The sequence below is a fragment of the Ursus arctos genome, unplaced genomic scaffold, assembly GCF_023065955.2.
Source record: "Ursus arctos isolate Adak ecotype North America unplaced genomic scaffold, UrsArc2.0 scaffold_24, whole genome shotgun sequence".
NCBI lineage: Eukaryota > Metazoa > Chordata > Mammalia > Carnivora > Ursidae > Ursus > Ursus arctos.
The window spans coordinates 775,088-800,493 of NW_026622919.1; the positions used below are offsets into that span (position 1 = coordinate 775,088).

The following is a 25,406-nucleotide window of genomic DNA, read 5'->3' on the forward strand; positions in this document are numbered from 1 at the left end:
GACGGTCGAGCGCGTCGCTCTGCGTCCCCGGCCGCGCCGGCCTCGCGCAACCTCTCGCGGCGCTCGTCCCGAGCTTGGGGCGGTTCTCGCGTTCGGCTCGGTTCAGCAGCGGCCTGACCCGATGGCGCCTCAGCGGAGGGGTGCGCCCAAGGCGCCCGAGGGCAGCGAAGCGGCCGAGCGCCGGCGCCGGAGCAGGTACCCGGCACCGCGGGGAGGGGCGAGCTGCGGTGGTGGGCGTGGTCAGATCAGAGGGCGTGGCCTATCGGGGCGTGGCCTGCAGTGTCGCGGCGAGGCGGCCTCGCAAGCTCGTGCTGCGCGGCCGGGGCGCGGGGTTCGGACTCCCGACGGAAACTCGGGTCGGGAAACCTTCCCTGGCCCGGAGCCTGTGTGCAGAGGCTCCACGCCCGGCCTCCCGACGCGGACGGGTTCCGAGGCCCCGTCGTCCCGTCCCGGTGTGCGTCCTTAGGGCTGTGGACCAGGAGGGCAGTCGGATGGACGCCCGATGGACGAATGAGTGACCGTCTCGTCACGCAGCCTTCCAGGGGGTTCTCCCCAAAGCGTTCAGAGCCGGGGCGTGTTTTAATCGCTCCAGGACAAATCACTGAGCCCCAGTCGTGGCCCAGACGCCACGGACCTTGCTAGGAGTCTTGGAAAGCAGCCGCCTTCTGTTTTGGCGGGATTCTCTGGGTGCAGCTCTCGCCAGCTTACTCCAAACAGGGGTGCTCACCTTGAACAGACCCCGAGGGGGTATTGCATCTGAATCTGGCCCAAGATGCAGTTTCTTCTTCTTTTGTGTCTCTGTGCATCCCCTCTGCCCCTTTCAGAGTCAGCAGCCACGCTGTGGGAGAGGAGTCGCCAGCAGCTCTGCCTCCAGGCTCGGGCTCCAGTCACTTGCTGCTGAGATGGCCTGGCCATCTCCCTGCCTTATCTGGAATTTTGGGGGAAGAGAAATGATGGGCCTACCGGTGTCAGGTGTCCACCCCGGTCTAATTAGAGAAGGCTGGGTGGCATGGAGGCTGGACAGCAGTAGTGGTGGGGAATGTTTTTGAGGTGGGCAGACCCGCCTCTTCCCCTTCAGATGTCTATGATCCCTGTTTAAAAGGATCATGCTGTGTCCTCCTTGGGGTTTATTTATTGGAATTTGTTTTATTCATAAAGCAGTGCAAGGGGTTGAGGGACATATAAAAATAGAAGTCAGACTCCTTGCTTTTCAGGAATTAATTACATACTTGAAGAAACAGGCACACCTCCTTAAAGGGGTGGCTGATCTTTTCTGTTTTTTGTGAGTTCTTTGAGGCCTGTAGTCACCAAGTCTTTCCTAAACAATAGAGTACACAACTTCCCAGTTACACATGTGCACACACACAGACACACCCATGGGCACATACGTGGATACACGTGTGCATACACACACGTGCATGCAACTTCTGCATGGCAGTGAGGGGTGTAGTTAACCCAGTTGTGCAAAAAAGTGTCTTAATTGTGAATCATTTTCATTGTGCTTGGCTGGCTTGTGGTTTTAGTGAAGTGGGCTTGGCTCACACTTAACTCCGTTTGTGTCCCGTATGTGGGCATGTGCCCTGGCACATGGTTTGGGCAGTCTGTTTCGGTTGCAGACAATGTGATTGGCAACACAGATTGGGTTCTCCGTGGGCCTGGCTGGGTTAGGAGGGACGCTGGCTGGCAGCTCATCTTGTTGCCAGCACAGGTCAGATGGGGCTGGGGGCCGCATTCCCCACCACATCCTCTCAGGCTGGCGAGTGCCCCTGGATTGGCTGAGAGTAGCTCTCACCTCCGTTAATACAGAACAGTTTAAGGCTTGCTGTAACTAAGTGTGCGGTTCCTGGCCATCATGGTCCATCTTTTCAGCACACACGGGTGCCTTTGGGTGATGGCTGTTGTGTTCTGTCCTCAGCGCGAAGAGTGTCCGGGCCCCGCGGGAGGTGCAGAGGAAGTGGCTGAAAACCACCATCCTGGGGGCCTGTGCCGTGCTTGCTGGGCCACTGCTCTGGAGCAGTCTGGGGGGTGATGATGGCGTCACTGAGGTCCTGGCTCACCGTGGCGAGATCCTGCCAGGCAGGTTCATCGAGGTGCCCTGCTCGGAGGATTATGACAGTCACCGAAGGTTTGAAGGTAGGTGATGCTGCTGCAGTCTGGGAAAGAGCAGCATGTCGACAGGGAATGCGCTGCGTTTGAGATGCGTCGGTCTTTTGCTGCAGTGAATTGGTGGGAATCAGACTGAAAGTGGTGTGGGGGCCCAGGGTACAGGCAAACTTTCCCTCCTTCAGTGCGCTAACCCACACCTGGACTGGGAAATGCAGAGGCAGGCCTGCCGGTCACTGAGGCTAGCATTTTACCAAGGTGCCCCACACTCTGACGGAGAGATGGTTTGCCTGGAGGGACATAACAGAATTGGAAAGGTAAGGATGAGAAAGTTGAAACCAGAAAAGGCATTGGGCATAGACTGTCATAGAGTGTCATCGCTGCAGAAAATGTCGCAACAAGAAAGGTCACTACCGGGGGCGCCTGGGTGGCTCAGTTGGTTAAGCGTCTGCCTTGGGCTGAGGTCACGATCTCAGGGTCCTGGGATCAAGCCCTGGGTTGGGCTCCCTGATCCGCGGGGATCCTGGTTCTCTCTCTCCCTCTGCTGCTCCCCCTGCTTGTGTGCTCACTTTCCCTCAAATAAATAAATAAAATCTTCAAAAAAAAAAAAAAAAAAGAAAGAAAGAAAGAAAAAGAAACGTCACTACCAGAAGCCCTTCCCCAGCTTGAGTGTCCCATCCCGGTAAGGGTGGGGGGGCTGCCGAGAGGTACCCATGGGGTTCAGTACCCCGGAGAGCGCACGGCCCCTGGTGCCAGTAGGCTTCATTTCCTGCACATTTCTTGCTACTGGGAGCTTTCTCCGGTTTAAAAACCTAGCCTGCGTGACTGGGTCTTAAAGATAGAATTCTGTTAATTTTTTCATTGAGAGCAGTGCCGTGGACCTGAACTGGGAGAAGACTGCTGAGTGCTTCTACCAAGTGGTGCCCGTGAGCCGGGGCTCCTCCTACCTCACCTGTGTGGGTGCCCTCCCTGTCTCCCTCAGCCTTTCCCTCTCCCATCCCAGCTTCCAAGAAGGTATTTCTTGGCAGTTGGAACTGAAGTTTTTCTTCTCACTCGCTTAATAATTTAGCAGCACTAAAAGTTTGCACGAAGGCGGGGGGGCGGAATGGGGAGTCACTATTATTTAACAGTGCAGTGTTCCATTTCGGGAAGCAGAAAAAATTCTGGAGATGGACAGTGATGATGTTGGCACAACACTATGAATGCAAAATGGTAAATTTTGTATTATGTGTATTTGCCACAATACCAAAGAATAGTTGAGGTGTATTTAAAGCCTCTGGACTTCCCTGCTGTGCATCAGGCTGGGGGGGGACTCCCGATGAGACAGAGGCTCCGGCCCCTGGGGGCTGTCTGGACAGAACGCTGCACTGTGTGTTAGTGCAGTGTATGCTCAGGCACGTGCACTGATGAGTCAACTTTGGTTGACTTGGGTGAATTTTCCACCCAAATTATGCTCTTGACCCTTACGTTGAACACGCTGTGTCACTGCTGGGTTTTAGCATTTCAGAATTCGTGGGGTTTTGGTTCTCTCTTTAAAAAAATCGATTTCTAACCTAACCTCATTGTAGTTCGATAATATAATCTGTATGATGTAGGTCCTGTGATATTGGCTCGGACTTTCTTTTTTTAAAAGACTTACTCATTTCAGAGAGAGAGAGAACATGTGTGCACATGCTCACAAGGGGTGGGGGGGGCAGGGGGCAGGGGGAGAGGGAGAGAGAATTGCAAGCAGACTCCGAGCTGAGCCTGGAGCCGGTTGTGGCTCGATGTCACGACCCTGCGATCATGACCCGAGCTGAACTCAAGAGTCAGACACTCAGCCGACTGAGTCACCCAGGCACCCCTCAGACTTTCTCTCTGACATGTTTTTGTTAATGTTTTACATGTACCTGGAAAAATGTTTTCTGATGGTTGCATGCAAAGTTCTGCGTGATTCTCCTCATCTCCTAGTCAGGTGTACAAACCCTCGACATCCTCATGGATTTCTGTCTCCTTTGTCCATCAATTACTGAGAGAGGCGTGCAGGAATCCCCACCATGACAGTGGGTCCGTCACCTTCTCCTGACTGGCTCCGTGCCGGCTGTTTCACAGCTGAGATGATACGATCTGGTGTTGTTTGTCCTATCTTCATCCTCCTGGTGAATTGTTCTGTCACCTCTAAACATGACCCTATTTTTTCCCTGTAATGACTCTTTTGTCTTAAAGCACAGTAGTTCTACAGATACCACTCTCCAAGCTTTCCTTTGGTTATCACTGCATTTGCTTTTATTCTTTCCCTTTCGGGGTCATTACGTTTAGGGAGTAACCCTTACAAAAAGCATGCATGTGGCTTTTGTTTATAATGAAAACACCTGTATCAGTGGGATTGTATTTGGCCTCCTGGAACCGAGGCACCCCTCCCCTGACGACCGCCAAGGAGAATTTTGTTTTTCCCACACCACAAGGTGCAGAGAAAGGCCCCCCAGGCTGGCCTGGTGCTCTGTGAGCCCCGCAGCACTTACACTCAGTGTGTGGGTCACATGGTCCCGGGACAGTCACTCCACCTCCAGGCACCAGGCTCACGTTCCAGACAGGAAGGGGGAAAGAAGGATGAAAAGCTAAAGGTCAGCCAGCCCAGCCTGTCCTGAGAGTGTCCCCCAGCTCCATCTCATCGGCCAGGACCGCAGGAGGGAGCTGGCCCGCCCCGTGTGCCGGAACACCAGGGGTTTGCTCAGCCCGTCTGTCTCGGATGCTTCGCCTCATTCCGGCCCCACCGCCTGAGCCTGGCCTTGGCGCCGTCCGAGCTTCTCTACCCTCCCACCCCTCAGTAGCTGCACATCCCGGTTGAGAGAGACAGAGGGAGTGCTGGGTGGGACACATGGTGGGCACCTTTGGTGGCAGCATTTGCCGGGTCCTGGGACAGGACAGTGACTAGAATTGCAAGCAGCTTCAGTTGTCCCCGAAGGGCTTTCTCACGGGGGCTTAGGAAGGCTGGACCTGTGGTCCCAGACTGTCGTGGATACTGCCTCTGGGCTTCGCAAGGGTCAGCAGAGTGCTTCCTGAGTGTCCCGTCTGGTGTGGGGCCACCAGGAACGTGCTGTGTCCAGCCAGCCATCGGTATGTCCCGCAGAGGCTGCACTTACACCAAAACAGTCACTGTTGCTTCTCTGACATTCACACCTACGTGGGTGTCCTGTATTTTATTTACCAAATCTGGCCCCCTAATCCTGTGGAAGGCACGGCCCTGCCCCACAAAATTCCCCTGGGGAGGGCCGCCTACAGGTAAGTCCTCAACGAATGCAAGTGGTTTTGTCGTTGGGATTCAGCATAGGGTCAACATCTCATTCTGGCTTCTCTCTCCAGGCTGCTCCCCTAGGAAGTGTGGCCGGGGCATCACCGACACCGTCATCACCAGGGACGAAGCCCAGCGGATTCGCAGGTATCCAAGCCTCTTCTGTCCTGGACAAGCAGGAAAGTGGGGCTTTCCGGGAAGCAGACAATTACTAAAAAAACAATTTAAAGAAATGCATTTAGAATTCTGTAAGAATTTCCTCGTGTGCTTCCAAGGGCAAAAGTAGGCTTTTCCAGGTCCCAGGAGCAAAGGCTGTTGCCCTCAGTGATGCTGTTGCCGAGGCCTAACCCCTCGTCAGGAGACGTGGTTCTGACCTGGATAGGAGGTCTAGGGAGATGCTGCCTTCTCAGCTGTTCGGGGAGCCCGGTGGGCACCTATGTAGACACTCCCCCTGCAGCAGGGGGTCGAGAGAGCAGTTCAGTCTCTGTGCCAGAACTGGCTGGGGATTAGCCCTTAGGCCAACCAGCTGTGACTCGGGACAGGGCAGGGAGTCTTACTCAGATGCAGTTGATTTTTCTTTGTTGGGGTTTTTGAAAACAAGATCTTAAAGCTTTGATTTTGCAACAAATTGTTCAGACACAAGAGCTGTTCAGACCCATGTGCGAGGTGGAGCGGCGTCTGGCCCTCAAGCTGCCTTCGGCCTATGTGCCCAGCTGCCCGTCCCAGCAGGGAGACATTCCTCCTGTTTCTAGATAATAGTGTAGGGGCTCGTTGGGCCAGAGTCACTGGAATCAGGGGTTGATCCGTCCCCAGGTCAGTTTTCCGGTTGGTTGTGATTTGTCTGGTAACGGTGCTAGAAGCTCTCGGGTCTTCGGTGAGGCGGGTGATCCTGTCAGGTCCAGCACAGGCTACCATGGCGCCTCTGCCCCCCGAGCTGGTGATTGCAAAGGTTTCGTCTGCAGCCCGTGATGGCCAGGACGGGGACCCAGTGGGAGTGGCTCAGCCCATTTGGGCGGGCACCAGCTCTCGGTGCTAAAGATGGAAATTAAGCCTAGTTGTTTCTAAATCTTTTTCTTTTTAATTTTAATTTTTTTTAAAGATTTTATTTATTTATTCGACAGAGAGAGAGACAGCCAGCGAGAGAGGGAACACAAGCAGGGGGAGTGGGAGAGGAAGAAGCAGGCTCATAGCGGAAGAGCCTGATGTGGGGCTCGATCCCGTAACGCCGGGATCACGCCCTGAACCGAAGGCAGACACTTAACCGCTGTGCCACCCAGGCGCCCCAAGCCTAGTTGTTTCTAAACTGCTGTATTTAATTAACAAGGTGGTAAGGAAGTGTTGCCATTTACTCATTTAGCTTTGAAAATTGAGTCCTTTGGTCTAAACATGTGTTTATATCATAAATACTAAATAATCTATTAACATTACATGAATCATGCTGGTTGTTATTTGCCTAGATATATCACAGACAATTCTACTAACTAAATCCTGATTTTTAATGACCTTCCCCCACAGCATAGCCGAGAAGGGGCTGTCCCTGGGAGGATCTGATGGAGGGGTGAGTCCCTACTTCAGTTTTCTTTCTCCCCCTTTAACCTGCTGTCTGTCCAAGGGCAAAGCGGTGCTGGCTGTGCAGGGCCCTTGGGTGTCCCCCGCCTCCCCCCACATCACCAGCGTGGACTGCCATTACGTGGACCCGGATCAGTCCACATGTTTGAAAGTCCTGGGAAGATTAGTTTACGAACTTTGCTAGAATTTCTAAGTATTTCTATGATTAGCTACATGACTTTATTTTATTCTGCAAAATTTTCCCTGGAGTTCCGAAAATTAAACTCCTTTTATTTCAGTTTGGTGTAATTCAGGGGTAGCATTTATTAAAGACCCACTTGTGTGCGGACTCATCTCATTCTTTGTTCGGCACTCCCTCAGGAAGTTGTCTTGCAGCAAAGGAGCCAGATTTGATGCCTTTAAGTTCCGTGAACATTTATTAAGCTCAAATTATGTTCAAACCCCTGGGCTGGTCATTGTACCAATGAGGAGAGACATAGTAGCTTCCAGATAGTGTAAAAATGATCCATGCTGGTGACCTCTTTTCCCGGACATGGGGAAGGACCCGCAGAGGTGGGGTGGGCAGGGCTGCAGAACACTTTGACGGCCCTTTAGAAAGGGAGGACCCAGCAATTCCACTTCTGGGGATTTACCCAAGAGAATGAAAGCATCTGTGCACCAGACTTGTCTGCCAGTGTTCAGGGCAGCTTTATTTGTAATAGCCCCAAACGGGAAACAACCCACATGGTTGTGTTACCCCAAACCATGGTGTGTCCTCAGCAGTAAGGCGGGGTGGATGTCTGAGGACACAATGGCGTGAGCAAACCAGAGTGGTTATGCTGAGTAGAAGGAGCCAGAGCCAAAAAGTGCATCCCACATGATTACACTCACGTATAATTTTAGAAAATGTGCATCAGTCTGTGATGGCAGGAAGCACATCAGTGTTTGCCTGGGTGGGGAGGGGTGGGGGGAGAGAGGCAGGAGGCAGGATGGCAGAGGGGCACAAGGACGTTCTGGGATGTGGTTGTTATCTTGATGGTGACGGTGGCTCACGGGTATGTGATATCAAAGCTTATCAAATTGTGCGGCTCATCTGTCGTTGCACCTGCACAGGGCTGAAGGAGGGAGGGTGGGTGGTGTGTGACTCGGCTGGCGGAGTTCACAGGTCTGTGGACTGTTTTCAGAAAATCAGACTGGGCGAGAGAGAAGGAGATCTGTCCTGCATATACCCTGGGTCCGCTGTCTTGAAACCTAGCATCGCCTGCCTGACCCACGGTGAGGGTGGGATGGATCTCAAAACCCCTGCTACCCTGTGCTCTCTGCACATCTTTTCCAGGCGTCCATCCTGGACTTGCACTCAGGAGCCCTGTCTGTCGGGAAGCACTTTGTGAACCTGTACAGGTGAGAGCCCAGCAGGGGCTGCAACCCTCACTGCGCAGCTGTGCATTTCTAAGCGGGAGCTGGGGAGCGTGGCCCTGCTTAGCGGGGGGTGGGGGGGCGTGGCCATTCAGGGATAGGGGCGTGGTCTCCCTTAGCGGGGAGCTGGGGGCGTGGCCATCCTTAGCTGGGGGCGTGGCCCTTCTCGGGCACGATCCTTGTTCACCAGCTGCAGGGAACAGTCTGGAGCTCCATCGGGGGCTTCTCAGGGGCCTTGCCGAGGCCGAGGGACAGCTCGAGGAGGAGGTGGGAGGGGCGAGAGGAGGGCCAGGCTCTCGGGCCAGGCGGAGCTGGAAAGAGTCCATGGGACCCCGATCGTCCCTGAGGCCGGAGAAGCAGAGATTCTCCCGACCTTGGTGCTCGCAGTGAAGATTCAAATGCTATAATAAAGCGTTGACAACAGACATCCAGTGAAACGTTCCATTTGTTAACAGCCTATTTTTTCACAGATACTTTGGAGATAAAATACAAACCGTCTTCTCAGAAGAGGACTTCCAGTTGTACCGGTGAGGAGGAAGGCGGTGGCGAGGTCAGCCGTGGAGGCCGGAGGCCGAGTGGGGAGGGCGGAGGGTCGGTGCCGCGGGAGCCCCGCCCAGCCAGGGGCGGAACCCAGGCGCAAAGCGGCCACGCCCACCCAGCTGCACGGGCCACGCCCATGCAATCACCACCTGTGCCTCGCCCAGCGACCACGCCTGCTCAAGGGCCTAGGCCACGCCCCTTGCTAGGCCACACCCACCCTCGCTCACCACGCCCACCACCCCACGCCACGCCCCCGGGCAACCCCGCTTGTCCACATCCACCCTGATCATGCCTCCCCCGCCCCATCTGGCCACAGCACCCAGTCCATGCCCACTGACCACGCCCACCCAGCCCTTTGCCGTCAAAGGCCACCACCCCCCAGACCACGCACACCCGTGTCCGCCCCAGCCTAGCTGGTCCTGCCCTTGCCCAGGCCAGGAGCTGCACATACTCTGGGGATGTGACACAGCCCCTGGCTTGTCTGGGGCACGTTGTGAGCAGAGGGTCTCACGAAGGCTGAAATGCACAGTTAACTTTATCAGAGTCGGGGCAGGTGGACGCAGGGTGGTACCTCTGTGCCTGAGGCCAGGGACCCCACGGAGCGCGTGAGCATCAGCAGAGGTGCTGACAGGAGGGGGCCTGTCGGGATTGGCCTCTTCCCCTGGCTCTGGTTTTCTCCTTCCCTGGCACTCCGTGCAGTCAGGGCGGACTGGCGGAATGTACTAGAACAGCTGTGGGTGCTACAGTCCGCACTAGCATACAGAGCACTTTGTGCTAGTGGGTGGTGCACAGGGAGCACCGGCCTCAGTAGCTGCAGGTCCAGCCAGGCCAGTGAGCCCACAGGACCCCGTGGAAGGAGCAGGCCAGTGGAGGCCCCGTGCGTCCCCTGTCTGCCTAGGGCTGTTCTCTGCCGCTCACCACAGTTCACGTGGGGGGAGGAAGAACCAGCCTCAGGTGGGCCCAGCAGCTCTTGCAACAGCCCCATGAGCGGCCCAGGCTGCTACAGGGGGCCGTGCCCACTCACAGGTCATACCACACATGCCAGCTGCCAGGCATGGCCCACCTGCCCTGGCAGCTCCCCCGCTGGGGAGTGGTTTTCTTTCATTAAAACTTCTAATTTTTAGATAATCAAGACTCATAGACTGTTTTGGGAAATAATACAGGGCGATCCCATGTACCCTTCACCCAGTTTCCCCCGATGGCAACAAGTTGGTGTAAGCAGAGCAGGGCATCGCTCCCAGGAACCGGCACTAGTGCCGTCCCCCCACCGTCTTGCTCAGAATCCCTAGCTCTACCTTACTTGTGTGAGTGTGTGCAATTCTGTGCCCTGAGTAGGTCACGAAAGGGCTGCCAGTCACGGTACCGAGTGTCTCGTCACCGCGCGGACCCCACATTGCCCTTTTATCCCCTCAGCCCCAGCACCCATCCCTGACCAGCAGCCAGTGGGGCCCGTCGCTACCGTAGCCTCATGGCCTGGAAACTGCTGCTGCTTCCCCTTGCTGATGTTTCCAGGGAGACTGCTGGAAAGCGAAGCCGGGCTCCCGGTCCAGAGAGAAGCGAAGGTCGGGTGAACTTGACATGCAGATAGTAGTGGCAGTGAGCAGTGCCCTTGACCCCTGCCCCACGCTTGTGACTTCACTGGGTCGGCCCTGAAGTCTGGGCGAGGCGGGGTTTAGTAGCGCAAAGGGCCAGGTGACAAGTGGTGCAGGAGCCTGGTCTGCGATCACCCCGTGACTAGTTTCTTTACCGTGGTTACTGTTAAGTGAACAGCATGGGTCAGTATTTTAATGTTCATAAGTTCAAGGCTCTAAGAAACGTAAAAACGATCACCGCAAATGAAGGGAAAACAGCAGATTCGTGTCTCATTCAAGTGCGAACTGCAGAGAGGAAGGGATGTCGCTCCAGCTGCGGTTGGCCGTGGCTGTGGTCGCGCAGGGAACCCAGGGAGAGGCGCACGAATGGAACAGAGTTTCTGTTTCTGGAGTGAAACCCAGTCGGCTGTTGAACCAAGAAGGATGAGTGCGTCGTTGGGCACATGGGTGCCGGAGGAGGCACTGAACGCAGGCTTCGTCAGGACGTCCGTTGTGTTCGGTCAGAGCTGAGGGTTTAACAAATGAGGTTGGTAGTTATCAATGAGGAAAAATGGAAGGAACCAATTATTTTCACACAATAAAACAATTATTAAAATAATAACTGGGGCACCTGGGTGGCTCAGACGGTTAAGTGTCCGACTCGGTTTCAGCTCAGGTCGGGATCTCAGGGTCATGGGATCGAGCCCCGCGATGGTCTCCGTGTGCAGCAGGGAGTCTGCTTGAGATTTTCTTTCCCTCTGTCCCTCCCCCTGCTCACACCAGCTCTCTCTTTCTTAAAATAAATTAGTGAAATCTTTAAAAAATAATCATAATAATAACCCAATCATTACAACTTCTCAAAATATATTCTCAAATAGTGTTGTCAAGTAAGTGGCAGTGTTTAGAGGCTGCCATCGAAATCCTTCTTCTAACCTTGTCTGTTCTGTGGTTTGAGCGTTCTGGGACACGACAAGAGTATTAGCAGCATGAGATCTCGGCCTGGTCTCATTTATGGTCTGGATCGTCACAGAACACATCTGCTGGAACAAGAGAGCAAGGTTTGGGGACGCTCAAGGCCATGACATCACCACGGTCAGAGGAGCTGCTGCTGTCTCCCACAAAAGGATTCTGATGATTCACACAAAATGCTCCGCTCCGCGTGTCTTGTGAGCTGGAAGGAAAGCTGTGTCCAAGGTTGGCTTTATGGTTAACGTTCAGGGTGAGAAATTCCCGGACTCCCCCTCAGCTTGTTACAGAGCCGGTCAGTGTGCGGAGCCGAGCTCCTGCCGCTCTCAGCGCCACCTCCACGGGGTTTCGTCGGACTCTGGTCACCGAACCCGCCATCTCCGGACGTGCTGAAGGTAAAACCGTCCAGTGGCTTCCCGTCGTTTCTGGGCTGTCCTCTGTCCGCTGACCTCGGGGAGAGTGCGCACGTGACGTGCGGAAGCAGTCTGTGAAAATCAGAGGAGTGGCCGGGGCGGTCCCCCGGAGCCGGCCCCGCGGCGGGAGCTGAGAACAGAGGCCTGCGCGCCCCGCGCGGAGCACGGATCCCGGGAGGAGCACCAGCACCTCATCGGTGCGCTCTGCGGAGCGCCTGGTTTGATGACAGAGTGGAGGAGCGCCGGGAGCCTCTAGTTCCTTCAGTTCGTGAACTGTTGGCAGAGCTTTGTGCCTTGAAGGTGAACAAAGACGAAGACGACGCAGCGCTGAGTAAATGGTGCCTAAGTCGTTTCTGTGACGTGGCCGATAGGAGTCGAGTGCGCACGTTTCCCCTCCCTCGTTGAAGGGTTACGAGCATTCTGAGTGTGATCGCTGGCCCCACAGGAGTCCCGTGAACACCACTGAATTTAGGGTGATTGCTCTACTTACAGAAGTGAGTGTAAGGGGGTCCCAGGAAAAGTCTGCTGCACCCCAGTCGGTGCCCTGCCTGACGGGGGCCAGCGCTGCGCGTGCTGAGGCGCCAGCCAGCGGTCCGGAGATGTTGGAACGGTACCCTGTTGTGTTCAGCTGTGTCGGCTGCGGTGCTAGACCTAGTTTACCGTCTGTTCCGTACGTGCGCAGGCAGGTGCGCGTGTGTGTCGTCGTGTCTCACAGACGTGTACTGGGCGCGTGTAGGGTGTAAGTTTGTGTGGTGTGTGTAGGCGTGTAGGTAGGTGGGTAGGCAGGAGCTGTTGTGTGTCCACCTGCCAGATGTGGGGCAGCCCGTCTAGCACTGCCACCCTGCATTCTGGCCTCCCGGAAGGAGGCGGCTCCCTGGAGCTCGGCTGTGCAGGTCAGCGGCGGTCCAGGCAGGGCTGGTGCCCCCGCCGTGGATGTCAATGGGGGGGGGCACACTGCACCTCGCCACACAGCTGCGTGTGCAAGGCTTGCAGCCCAGCCCCCTGGACGTGGCAGGGAGGGGCTGGTGTCTGCACGGGGTGTCACCCCTCTGCTGTGGCAGGCGGCGTCCCCGGCCCCTGACCACGCACACTGTAGCCCTCGGTGAGGGCTGAGGTCCTCCTCCAGGCCTCTTTGCCCTGCTCAGGAACACATGCACCCTGTGCAGAGGGCTGCTCGCCCCCCTGCTGCTTCTGCGTGTCCCCAGCGGGCCTTGTGCCGTGGCCATTCCTACAAGGAACTGGTCCTCAGTTCCTGGTCTGGCACGTAGCGTCCCTTCACACAGGTGCAGGCTGCCCTGTGTGTGTGTCTATGTCTGTCTGTCTGTCCGTCTGGCGGCTATCCGTGTCTTTTTGTAGTGTGGCACTGTGTGGGCTCTGTGGGACCTGTGGAGAATTCTCTCCTGAGGCCACACTGCTCCTGGGTGACGCATGTGTCCTCCCGACAGGGACGTGCGACGGAAGGTCCAGCTCACAATCGCCCAGGCTTTTGGCATCAGTGCGTCTTCGCTGTACCTGACAAAGCCCACGTTCTTCTCCCGCATCAACAGCACCCAGGCCCGGACGGCTCACGATGAGTATTGGCACGCACACGTGGACAAGGTGAGCACCCGCTCTCTGGCACGGGCACAGGGGGCTTGTCTGTGGCTGCCCGAGCTAGCTCTGCCTGGGTTCCTCAGCATCAACCCCGTGGCGTTTCTGTGGTTGGGATCTTAGACGTCTTCCTCTCTGACGTTCCCCTAAACCCTGCGGAACCCCGTGGATGTCGTCGAGGAGGTAAAACCTATCCCGTGTGATGGTGAAATGTGCACTAGGAAGTGGTGGGCACCGTGGCACGCTGTCCTCCGTGGCTGCCTCCACCTGAGCCGAGAGCTCTACCGTGTGCCACCCAGGCAGCCTCTGTTGCCCCCAAAGCCGCAGGTGGCCTCCCCTCGGGCCTGCCCTCTGCCCACATCCCGCCTCTTCACGGGAGGATCTCTCGACCACTCGGGATCCTCTGGATCTCCCGTCCTTGAGCTGTTGTTCTTCAGACACGGTCCCAGCTGATCAGTGATCTCGACCCGCTGGACTGGAGCCCATCCCCGTCTGTACTGCAGCCACGTCCTCCCGTGTTGTCAGCGTGCCGCCGCGGGACACCCGAGGGTTGCGGGTGGGCTCAGCTGACCCAGGACCGTCCCTCGTGTCCCCTGAGGCAGGACGAAAGAAGCAAGTGAAAAATACCCAGAAAGCTTGGGATGAGTGATGAGGGCAGGCTGGGGCGCACACTTGCAAATGGGCTTCGGCTCTGAAATGTAGCCAGATGCCCAGCCTTTGTTTAATCTCGACTGAGCTGACGGAGGCAGCACCATGTGTAGCCGTGAGCACAAGAGTGTGGTTAGTGAACTGAGGACCTCCATATGTAATCAGTTCAAGCCAGCTCACATGGAAGTGGCATCTGTGGCCCTCTGACGCCAGTCCGGTCCAGCTGAGATCCAGCCCCGTCCCCTTGCCCCTCATGGCTTCAGCAGCTGTTGGTCTGTTGGTACGCACGGCCAGATCGTTACTGCGCTAGGGGACAGGTGAGACCCCGGCTGTGAGATAATCACAGACACTGCAGAGGCAGGAGCGGTGGTTACGGTGCTGACGGCAAAGACGACGTGTGGAGGACAGACAGGTATGTCCAGCATACGGAGGAGGGAGCATCAGATGTGGGCCGGAGCCCAGCAGCACTTCCTGCACGAAGGAAGAACAGCCCTCCACCACCAGGAAGAATTGGTTCAGGAGAGATAACACCGAGCGCGGCCCAGCTGCGTTCTCGAACTTCGAAGGTAATACTCTGCAGGCGGGAAGACACTGGCCGCCAGGAGCTCGTGGGCAGCCTCAGGCTCTCCAGAGTGATGCTTAGAGCCAGGAGGCCACAGAAGGGTCTGCAGGATCCAGGGTGGCATGAGCAGCCACGCACCGCTCACGTGTGGATGTGGCAAAAAGATGTCCTCGGACACAAGAGGACTCCGGAACGTGGCGTCTGCCCCTCCTCCACAAGGCTCTCGTCTCCAGCTCAGGAACAGACACCCCGCAGAACGCCACTCCTACTGCCTCCTCACCCAGGTCCCTGGTTTTCACGCGAGCTCCGAGGGTTCCTTTGCAGTATCTGGGGGTGGGCGGGTAGGAGAGGGTCGGCTCCGGGACTCCCCTCCTGCTGCAGCTGGGTCTCTCTTATGTTTTATGCGGTTCGTGTATGGTTTTGATGGACGTGGGGTTCACGGCGGAAGCTGCTCGAGAGGCACGGCCCCGGGAGATTTGCAGGCAGGTCCCTCTGGCGTTTGTTTGGTGAAGGGATTCTGGACAAGGGGAACCTGAGACGGGATCTTGTGGGGGATGTGGAGCTGAGCCCAGGTACGTAGGATCCAGCCTCTTGTTGCTGGTGCCAAGTTTAGGAGAAGTGACGTTGCTCCTGGTCACCGTGGCAGCCTCGCCGGTCCGGAGCACCTGCCGTCAGGAGGCGGCTGTTGTCATGGTGATGGGGCAATAGATGGTTGCAGGGGGAGGAGGCTTTTTGAGGCTTGATCAACTCTGTCATGTGAGCTTGCCCTGGGGCTTCTGAGTCGTTCCAGGAGGCCTACAGACATCAACAAAATCACCTACGACTGGCTGTCCACCCGGGAGCTTAGAGGCGGGAGTCGGGCTGTGCACCAGGCCTGGGGGGTGACGGTTCGGACTGTACTTCTTAGACCTTCTGTTTATCTCTTACGCCAGACTTGCTAATTGAATAATTCATCAGCCTGCAAAATGTTATTATGTGATTAAAATTCCTCGTTTGTTGCACGTCACCGTCTTTGCGTGAGAAAGATACGTATCTCAGTTGTTCCCATATTAACCAGACCCTGATTTGTGTGAGCCCTTGGAGACGACCCCTTTGCGTAGTGCAGACGGTCAGTCCCTCCTCAGCAGCCTGAGGTTTTACCAAACCCTGCAGACATCACACTGACGGCGTCTCCACATGGCGCCCCTTGTCTGCACGGGCCGCGAACCGCGCCTTGCCTCCCCGACGTCAGGGCGTCTGAGGAAACAGATGAGAGCCACCTCCTGTTTACGTGCCTCCGTCCAGGCCAGGGGTGAGCGTTGGTTATCAGAGGGTCCGTGCTCAGACGAGCCGCCACCCGGACCTCGTCCTTCCCCGTCTGCACTGCCTGCGCGGTCTCCCCAAAGAGCGTCTGCACATAGGGGCTCACACACGAAAGGGCAGATACTGTCGGGTTCCACCAGAACGAGGTCCCTGGGGTCGTCAGAGTCAGAGACAGACAGCGGGTGGGTGCCAGGGGGTGGGAGTGGGAGCGAGTGTTTAACGGGGACGGTTTCAGTTTGGGAAGACGCCGGGCGAATGTCTGGGGACGGACGGTGGGGGTGGCTGCGTGACTGGGAACGTGCCTCGTGCTCCTGGGCTGCAGTGAAGGTGGTTAAAATGGCAAATTTGTGGACGTGTATTTTACTCCTGTGGAAAAGGTTGGGGTTGCCCCACATGCGAAGAAAGAGCGAAAGCACCTGTCATTGCCGCATTTGTCCCGTGTGTGGACGCGGGAGGTCGGACCTGCCGGTTAGTGGGTGACACGGCCGCCGTCCCGGGAATCGCTGTGGCGTGGGCTTGTCTGCCACGCGTCGCCTTTGCCAGGGGACAGCTGCCCGGGCATCTGAGCTGTGTGGGATCCCGGGCAAAAACGCATGACGGTGGGCCTGACCGAGGTGCCTCTGCGGTCAGAAAGGCAGCGGGCGGCCTCGTTTAGGAAGCAGACACAGGCTGTTTACCGACCTCGAGGCACACGCGGGGCGTCCTGGGCCGGTTGCCGCACGAGCACCCGGATGCTGACGTGCTCCCTCGCGCTCTGCCCGCAGGTGACCTACGGCTCCTTCGACTACACCTCGCTGCTGTATCTCTCTGACTACCTGGACGACTTCGGCGGGGGCAGGTTTGTGTTCGTGGAGGAGGGAGCCAACAAGACGGTGGAGCCGAGAGCAGGTAGGACCCTCAGGCGGCAGCCCCGGGCTTGCGGGCAGGTGGGCAAGTGGTCCATCTGCTGGTCCTCGACATGCCCCACTGCCCCAGGTCACTGCTGCCACTGCACCGCGGTCCCCAGAGCCCCCCTCTCCCTGCGGTGCGTTCCCACTCTGTCCCTCCCCAAAGGCAAAATTCCTGACCTAATCATGTTGGTGATGGCACTGAGCACCGGGACCTCCTCCCCAGACCAGGTAGTCCTGGAGCCCCCAGGGCTCCCAACACAGCACGGACACTCAGAGCTGCCCTGTGAGCGTGTGCTGCGCCGATGGACTGTCCCCTCCCTTCTGGCACTCGCGGGGAAGGGTGGGGTCGCAGCCCCGGGCAGGACTCCCAGAGACCCACAGGCAGAGCCCTGCCACTTGGTCCAGGCCCCTGGGACCATGCCAGTGCCGTCCTCCTGCTGCCACGTCTCACCTGTTCCTACGACATCGCCCTCACCTGCTCACTGGGCTTCCGTCTGGGGAGTGCAGTCAGACCAGTGAGGCTGCCTACCTGGGTTGGCCCAGAACGTTCCTGCCGGCCATGGGACGGTCCTCCAAGCCAGCGGGTCCAAACTGCTCCCTGCTGAAGCTCTGAATGGGACACGAAGTAGCTTGGAAATCAAGGGCGTAAAAAGGAAATTGAGCAGGTCAGGGTTTGCTCTCCCCACTCTGTGGGCGAGCACAGGAAGAGGTGCAGACCTGGGCTCAGTCACGGGCAGGGGGGCCCTCCAGACACCCCACAGCCCCAGCAATTTAATGGATTAAGAGGCAGAGCAGTTTCTGGCACTAAGGCTGGGTGTCACATGTCATTGCTTCCGAGAGGCGCCCTTGCGGCCCAAGAGGAAAAGAACACGAAGGATTACAAAAACAGATTTTTTTCACATTTTTGGTTACTCAGTTGCTGAGCTTAAATCTTACTTTAAGTCATTTACTGAAGAGTGTAAAAAGCCAGAAAGTACCTTTTTCTGAATTCTGAAATGTTTCATGCTTCTAGAATTAGGTGAGCAGTATTGTTCAAACAACTTGCACCCCTAGGGGACACGGCCCTGGGAGACTCGGCCTGGGGGGTGAGGCCCTGGCAGACTCGGCCTGGGGGACGCGGTTCTGGGAGACTCGGCCTGGGGGACGCGGTTCTGGGAGACTCGGCCTGGGGGACCCGGTTCTGGCAGACTCGGCCTGGGGGACGCGGTTCTGGCAGACTCGGCCTGGGGGACGCGGTTCTGGCAGACTCGGCCTGGGGGACGCGGTTCTGGGAGACCCGCCCTCCGGTGTCAGGGTCACGGCTGTGTTTGCTTTTCGCCTCGTGTGCTGTTAGTGGTGCTGGCCTGCTGGTCACCCACAGATGGTGACTTCCTCCTCCTCCGGTGATTTCCTCCTGGTTCTGGTGACAAGTCGCTGCCATTGGGCTCGTGCAGAGCGCCTCTGTAGTGCCTGCACTTAACCACTGCGGGCTCTCCGGCTGTCAGAACCAAGTACAGGGCTTCGTTGCTGGGCCGTCAGAAAGCAGAGAGGGGCTCCGGCAGGACCGCACCGCCCGTGTCGCACTTTGCTCCACAGGTCGTCACACCGGCGTCTGAGGGGGTCCGAGAATCTCTTTCCAGGCGGACAAGATGGGAGTCAGCCACCTTATTTTGAAACACTCCCTCTGTCCTGTGTCCGCCTGGGGCTCCGTGAGGCTCGTCCGTCCCCACAGACGTCACGGGAGCCAGCGTTAGCCCCGCAACACAAGCAGCGCGGTTTGCCCGCGAACGAGGCCCTATGAAAAGTTTGCGTTCGTTCCTTACACGCTGTCCTCTGTCTCACGGAAATCCACAGGAAAACAGACACAGCGCCTCACGCTTTCCACTTACTCACTCTTTCCAGGACCCTCTCTGTAGATCGGTTGTCCAGTGGGGACGTTTCTCTTCGGCCTTCACACTTCCCGCCATGCAGGAACCCCCGGCAGAGGCCCTTCTGCGAATGTCCTTGTCTTACCCTTTCTCACAGATATTTTCACTGGCTGTGAAATTCAGGACGGATAGAATTTTCCTTTCTCTTTATAAACATCATTATTGGGTTCCTTTCTTGCTGAGAGAGTCGCCGTCACCAGGTCACGGCCTTTTTTGTCAGCTGTTTCCAAGATTTCCTGGAATCTCTCATTTCGTCCGATCCACTGTGTTGGGCCTCGGCGTGGACCTATTTGTGTAACCCGCTTGGCGTTTGCTATGCTCGTTGGAGTAAAAGCCACAGGTTTTCACCGTGTTGGGGAGAGTTTGGGTCATCATTTCAAGTCCTCCTTTTCTGCCCCGATATTACTTTCTTCTTCTGAAGCTCCAGCAGCATGAGTGGTAGGAGGCTTCGCACCGTCCCAAGGTCTCTGTTTGCACACTGTGCGGACGCGCTGGGAGGGACGCAGAGACCCCCACTCTTACTGCGTGTCAGCGGCCGCTCGAGTGCCGTGTCCTTCTGCCCAGGGGCAGACAGAGTGGACGGCCGTGGGAGGCCGGCGGCCCGCCGTGCACACGGCTGCTTGTCCGGAGTCTCAGGTTTGAATCAAAGTTCAAGAGACTGAGGACAAGATGTCTTTTTAAAATGTGAGCCTCGGAAAGCGTTGTGCGTCTGGATTGCTCTGGGGAAATGTTTCCCTCGCGGGGACGGCGCCGTGTGTGAGCTCCGGGAGCCCCCAGGCTCACACCCCCGGGGTTTCCCGTGTCCACGATTTCTTTTGCTCTGTTGTTCCCAAGCAGAGCACAGTTCTCCGTTCACAACGAGGAAGCAGCGCGTGTCTGAGGTGGACTTTTCTGTCCTTCGCGAAGGTTACAGGCGAGTTGCGAGTGTGAAGGAAGCAGTGGTGTTTCCAGCACTAACTTTGAAGGGAAACGCAGTTACCACAGCGCCTGCCGAATCCCGGCTTCCTCCCTTCGGCTCCGTAATGGCCACTCACGTGTAGGAAAATCGACAGCGCTGTGAGCAAGGCCAGCCAAAGACGGAAGCCGATGACCGTGGAATTGTCCGTTGACGGTTGGAGTCGACTCAGAAGCTGCCTTTCCCCACGTCTTCGCCTTCTGTCTCCACTCGAAGGGAGCTGGCGAGGCGAGGCGCTGGGTGTTTTTCTTGACGTCTTTCCCAGTTCTGTTCAAGCTTTGCCCTTGCTCTCCAGGCTTTGGTTTTGTTTGATGTGGGATTGGAAATAAGACCTAAGTGTCAGAGCTGAAAGGCCGTGAGGGGTGGGCCTGGGGAGGTCCCGTGGCCTGTTGGGGCGCCCTGGGCAGCACAGGACCTCGCCCCCAAGTCTGGGCCCACCCACCACAAAGAGGGCCTGGACGGGGGCTGGGGTGCCCCTCACTCCCCCGGGGGCCTCACCTGCTTTGCCTCCTGCCACGGCCGTTCCGTGGCGGGTGGGCCTGTCCTGTTCTCCTGGTTTGCTGTGTCTGGGCTGGCCGTATGTGTGGCCTCCCGGTCACTTCTCTCTTCTGTCCCAGGTCGGGTGTCCTTCTTCACCTCGGGGTCCGAGAACCTGCACCGTGTGGAGAAGGTCCACTGGGGCACCCGTTATGCTGTCACCATCGCCTTTACCTGCAACCCTGACCACGGCATCGCAGACCCCGTGTTCACGTAGCCCTGGCCACGGTGCCCTGCCCAGGGAGCAGCCACAATGAACTTACGCCCCCTCCCACTGTTTCAGCCCATTTCCATTGAACAAGGTGCCTTATGAATCACCCGGATTTTAATTTGCTGCTGTACTGGTCATTTTCCGTCTATAAGTAAATTGGGGGAAGCGGCTCTTCACCTCCCGAGCACCTGTGTGTTTGATTCAGCTGTCGACGTCGGGCCCAGAAATTGGCAGTGAGCCGACATAGCCTCCTGCCTCAAGAAGGGATCCCTGGGCCCTGGGTGGAAATTCCTGTTTGTGAATAGATAGTCATTCACCTGGGCCTCATCCAGATTCAGAAACCACCCCGGCCCATTGAAGACCGACTTTGGAATATGGACAAGGCCATGGCCTGTAGAGAAGGTCCAGTGCGTGGGCAGCTCTGGGAGACAGGTGCGGGCCGAGGACTAAGACACCAGTGATGTGAGTCCCGCCTGACACAACACCCTCCCCAAGCCAAGCCGGTCACACCGCACGCGGGCGCCCCACACGCGCCCTGGCAGTGCTCTGTGTGGGAAGGGTTAGGGTGTGGGGGCCCGGGGGGGGGGCAGACCGTGTGTCTAACCTGGGGACACAGCGGCAAGGACCAGGCAGTAGGACAGACAAGTAGCAATAGCAGATGGAAGCCAAGCAGGGGAGCACCAGTGGGCTGCGGTCTGTTAACCTCAGGCCCCCAGGCCCCGGGCGGCTGAGGGGGAAGAGGGGAGCGTCGCCGTGGCACGTCCAGTCCCTTTTGGGCTGACTGACACCGTAAATACCAGTTCTTCACTTGATCTTGAACCCCAGGACAAGCAAGCGTAGACTGCCAGCCCTGAATCCACCTCGAAGGGCCCCCGCTCCCCCCCAGGAAGGGCTCTGCGGGCCCTTGTTTACCATCCCAGCCTCCTGCCTGCCCCTCCGTTCCCCACTTCGCCCTCGGAGGCCTGAACCTGCCCGCCGGCGGCATGCGGAGCCCCTCGGAGTGGCAGGGGAGGGTTTGCACCCGGCGGCCAGACGGATGCCTGAGCCCTGTCCCCCCACAGATCTGTGGCCCCGCCTTGACGTCCCTTCGTCTCAGCACCTTTGAGGCCGGGTAGATCCCAGCGGAGCCGGGATGCGGGCAATCCCTCCTCCTGAGAAGGCCGCGCTGTGGGCGTCCCAGCTGCCATCCCCATCCCCGTGGACACACAAGGGAGGGCTCATGATCTCTCTGCAGTCACACAGCTCGGCTTGAGCTCTCTGGTCTCCCTTGATGAAGAGGACAGATCTGAGGGGGTGGGGCAGCCAGGAGGGGCCCCGTTCCTGGGGAATTCCTTTGAGCGGTAAGGAGGAGGGAAGAGAGGGGAAGCTACAGGAGGGTGGGCGCCATCCGGGGTCTCCACACGCCCAGGGTGGGTTACTGGACCGAGGATTTGTCCCCAGGAAAAGGTGGGCCACTCCCCTTCCCAGGTCCCCAGGACCCAGAACAGACCCTCCCAAACCACCCCACACCACCGAGATCCGCCTTGCCGGTGGGCACTGCCAGGGGCTAGCAGGGCTTTTGGGGTGGGGGGACATGGCAGTGAGGTGCTGGCTGTGCAGTGGACCCTCTCCTGTGCCCGTCTGAGGCCAGGGCAGGGCTGGGGTTGGCAGTCTGCACCCCCGCCCTTCAGAGCCCCGGCTGAGGCCTCGTGTCCAGGGTGCGTGGGTCTCACCTCAGACACACTGTGTTCAGGGTCTTGGGGCACATATCCTCTCAGAGGGGAGCCCAGACCTCCCAGCCTGGATCAGGTCGCACCTGAGACCCCAGCTGGTGCCCCAGCCTCCCTCCCGGCCCAACACAGGTGGGCACACCTGTTCACACCATTCATCAGTGCCTCCCCCACCCCTAAAATCACCCACCCCAGGGCCACCTCCTGGCGGTCTTGAAGGCTCCTGGCTGCCAGCGCCGTGCTGCCCAACCTGGCATGCAGTGGGGCACACACTGTCCACTGCCGCTCTGCCCAGTGGCCATGGGCGTGGGTAGGGAGGGGGCAGAACAGGAAGGAGGCAGGGGTGGGTTTGTTAGGCAGAGGGCAGAAATGGAAGTACTGTCTCCGCAGGCCCCCATGGGAATACACACATGGAAACAGGGCAGGGAGGGGGCTTGACCGCTGGGCAAGAGCTCCCCAGGCCACGGACCGCCTGAGGCTGCTTTCCCGCTTTGACCCCACTCGGCATCCAGACCTCGCCTCCACCGCCAGGGGGAGAAGAGGGCAGGTCAGAGCTGTCCAGCCTGTGGGCCTGCCCCGGGCAGCTCAGGATGGGGTTCTCCTGGGGGAGAACTGGTCCCTCGCCCCCCACGTGGGGGTGGGCCCTCGGCCAGCCTGGAAAAAGCAAGTCTGGAGCTCCTGGCTGTTGGTGTTGGCAGCCCCACTTCCTGCTCAAGCATCATCCATCTGGAATTCCAATGGAAAAGTCCGCCCTGGCACTGGGGCTCTGGGTTTGGCGGTTTGTGGGTGTTTGGGGGCCTAGACTGGACTCTGGCCACCCCTGCCTCCCCTTACATGGGGATGGGGGCACCCACCTTCTGCTGGCCGAGCTCTTCTCCTTTCTCATGCCTGGGGAGTGGTTGAGGGAAGGTGGCCTGGCCGCTGGGGATGAGCTCTGGGTGATTTCTCCAGGGGACAAAGGAGCCCCAGCGTCCTGTCCCCCGAGGCTGGCCCTTCAGGGGACGCAGATCGGGAGCACCTGTCAGCTGGGTGTGCACAGATGTAGGACAGGTGGGTTCAGGCCTCTCGAAACCGCTCGGGATGCCCTCCCAGACAGGGCCACACGCATCACCCCACAAGCACTGTGTGGCCACCCAGACAAGCGCTGACCCCCACCCCTGCGGAGGTCCATCTGGGGAGCACGGTCTCCACAAGCAGAGAGCTCCCTGGGCAGGGAAACAGTGATGGCTGCTGGTTTGGGTACGACTCACTTCCCAAAGAATGCGTTCCTGGAAAGACAAGGAGTCTGGGGAACTTTGAAGCGTGGGTTTCTGGTTGATAAATACCGTCCACAGCGCAGCTCCTCTGGGCGTGCGGCCCGGTGACCCGGACTCCGTGGGTCTGCGCACCGGCCACGCTCCCTGCAGAGGGTGGGACAGCTGCAGGCCGCCCTCGGGGGGGCTGGGGGTGCCTGAAAAAACCCCGTCGGGCCCTGTGGCCCCGCCGCGGTGGTCATCAAAAACCCGTCCCCGCCAAGCCCGAGCCGCCTGGAGCCCGAGGGGCGAGAGTGTGCCTGTCCCTGGTAAACCCATCATCCCCACCTGGCTCCGGAGCCTCTGGGGAAGCGAAACAGCTGCTTGGCTCTGAAACCTCCCAGCTTCTGGCTCCTTCCCACCTTCCAGCAGCCCCTCCACCAGCTCCTGGAACAGAGGACAAATGAAATAGGAGGGGCAGCGGGTCAAGAACCCAGTTCATCCTCTCACTCACTCGTTCATTCACTCCCCACTGGGTGCCCTCCACGGGGTGGGGGCCCCACAGCCTGCCCGGGACACTGGCTGGGGTGGGGGTGGGCGCTGGGGGACGGGGAATACGGGCGAATGAGACAGGGCAGGGAAAGTGCCCTGAGGCCTGGCATTGGGCCCCTCTTCTGGTGCGGCAGGGCACCCCAGCCCAGCCAGTCCTTGTCCCAGTGGCTCTGCTGCCCGGGGTCTTCCAGAGGGACATGTGCCCCCACCTGCAAAGGCCTCTCCTGCCCCAGCCCCAAGCCCTCACCGTAACCCAGCTCCAAGCCAGCCCTGCAGACCAAAGTCGGAATTCATGATACGTTCAATCGAGAGCAGTCGGTGCCTCGCAGAGCGATTCCAGGAGCCTTCTATGAAAAGAAATCCGTCTCCGAATGCACCCAAAATACAATGAATTCCAGGTGGAAGCAGACACAGGACCACTCGTACCTGCTGGTTGTCACGGTGATTTGGTGCCTGGGTCCCCAACATCCATGCCTCACCTTCTCCGGGGCTTTGGTCCCCGGATGAGTCTGGAGATTTCTGGGGCCACTGGGACCCTGACACATGCAGCCTGAAGCATGACCAGAAGCTCCTTCACACCCAGGAAGAGCAGAAACATCTGTAGAAAAGCTGTGTTGACTGTGGCCAAGTCTGCAGCCCAAGGACAGCTCGTTAACCCTTGGCTCCAGGGACAGAACCCCGCACCCCTAGGCACCACATGTCCACCCCTCAGCACCCAGCCCTCAGGCCCTGCTGGCTGCACTCCACTCCCTCTGGCAGACGGCCTGTGCCCTCCCTCCCTGTGAGTCTCTCTGTCTCTTTGGCTCAAGGGCCCATGGTGGGGAGATGAGCTATGCCCCTCCCTGGTTCTGCCCCTCCTGCCGCAGCGGAAGCCTCGCGACCCACCCGGAGCCCCTGCCCAAGCCCCTGCTCACCCAGGAGACTCCCATGACCAGAACCCTTCTCTCTAAATTAAACTTCCCTGCAAGAGGGGAAAACATCATGTTTCAGCTGACAATCACCACCCCCCCAAAGGGCACAGTCCCCTGTGTCCCCAGAAGCTGGCCGAGGAGCCAGCAGACGGACCCCAGAGCCTGCGGAGGCTGTGAGCCCCCATCAGCCTGAGTCGAGAGAGCTGTCCAGCAAAGCCCTGTGACCTTAAGCTCCAGGTGACATGAGGGGGTTCACTGAGAAGGCCCTTGGGTGCTGAGCCTCCCTCCCTCCCTCCCTGGGAGCTGGGAACTGTTGGAACCGCCCTCCAGCCTCCCAGCCTGATCTGAGGCCAGCTAGGCTCATGGACATGCCCGGTCAGAGCCTTCCTTGGGTCAGGGGATGGGGGACCTAGTCATTGTCTTCCCAAGGACGGGGGATGAGGGGTCCTGGTCAACGTCTTCTAGGAAACAGAACTGGCCAAAAGGGGTTCAGATGGTCCACAGAGCCAAGACGATCTGCGGTGATGGTGGCCATGACGCCGTCCCTGTCTCCTGAGGGGCCCTGCTGGCCG

At 58.2% G+C, this 25,406-nt stretch overlaps 2 protein-coding genes and 1 long non-coding RNA gene across 3 annotated transcripts; 1 reads left to right on the forward strand and 2 right to left on the reverse strand.

Annotated features, from left to right (window-relative positions):
• The first annotated feature begins 12 nt into the window (after positions 1 to 12).
• Positions 13 to 20,614, forward strand: OGFOD3 (2-oxoglutarate and iron dependent oxygenase domain containing 3). The gene is made up of 9 exons (XM_026483817.4): positions 13 to 195; positions 1,916 to 2,133; positions 5,446 to 5,521; positions 6,890 to 6,932; positions 8,259 to 8,323; positions 8,809 to 8,865; positions 13,274 to 13,427; positions 16,695 to 16,818; positions 20,300 to 20,614. Exons 1-9 carry the CDS (start codon positions 122 to 124, stop codon positions 20,434 to 20,436), a joined length of 948 nt encoding a protein of 315 aa, XP_026339602.1. The 5' UTR covers positions 13 to 121; the 3' UTR covers positions 20,437 to 20,614.
• On the reverse strand, positions 7,612 to 20,458 carry LOC130544717 (uncharacterized). Its single transcript, XR_008961234.1, has 3 exons — positions 20,181 to 20,458; positions 11,081 to 19,978; positions 7,612 to 10,976 (listed from the first exon to the last, which is right to left on the reverse strand). It is a non-coding gene; the product is annotated as an uncharacterized LOC130544717 (long non-coding RNA).
• Positions 20,615 to 20,631: 17 nt separating the features above from the next.
• LOC123000282 (uncharacterized) lies at positions 20,632 to 24,468 on the reverse strand. Its single transcript, XM_057318199.1, has 7 exons — positions 24,403 to 24,468; positions 23,720 to 23,818; positions 23,390 to 23,539; positions 22,994 to 23,164; positions 21,530 to 21,696; positions 21,035 to 21,157; positions 20,632 to 20,707 (listed from the first exon to the last, which is right to left on the reverse strand). Exons 1-7 carry the CDS (start codon positions 24,466 to 24,468, stop codon positions 20,632 to 20,634), a joined length of 852 nt encoding a protein of 283 aa, XP_057174182.1.
• Positions 24,469 to 25,406: the final 938 nt, after the last annotated feature.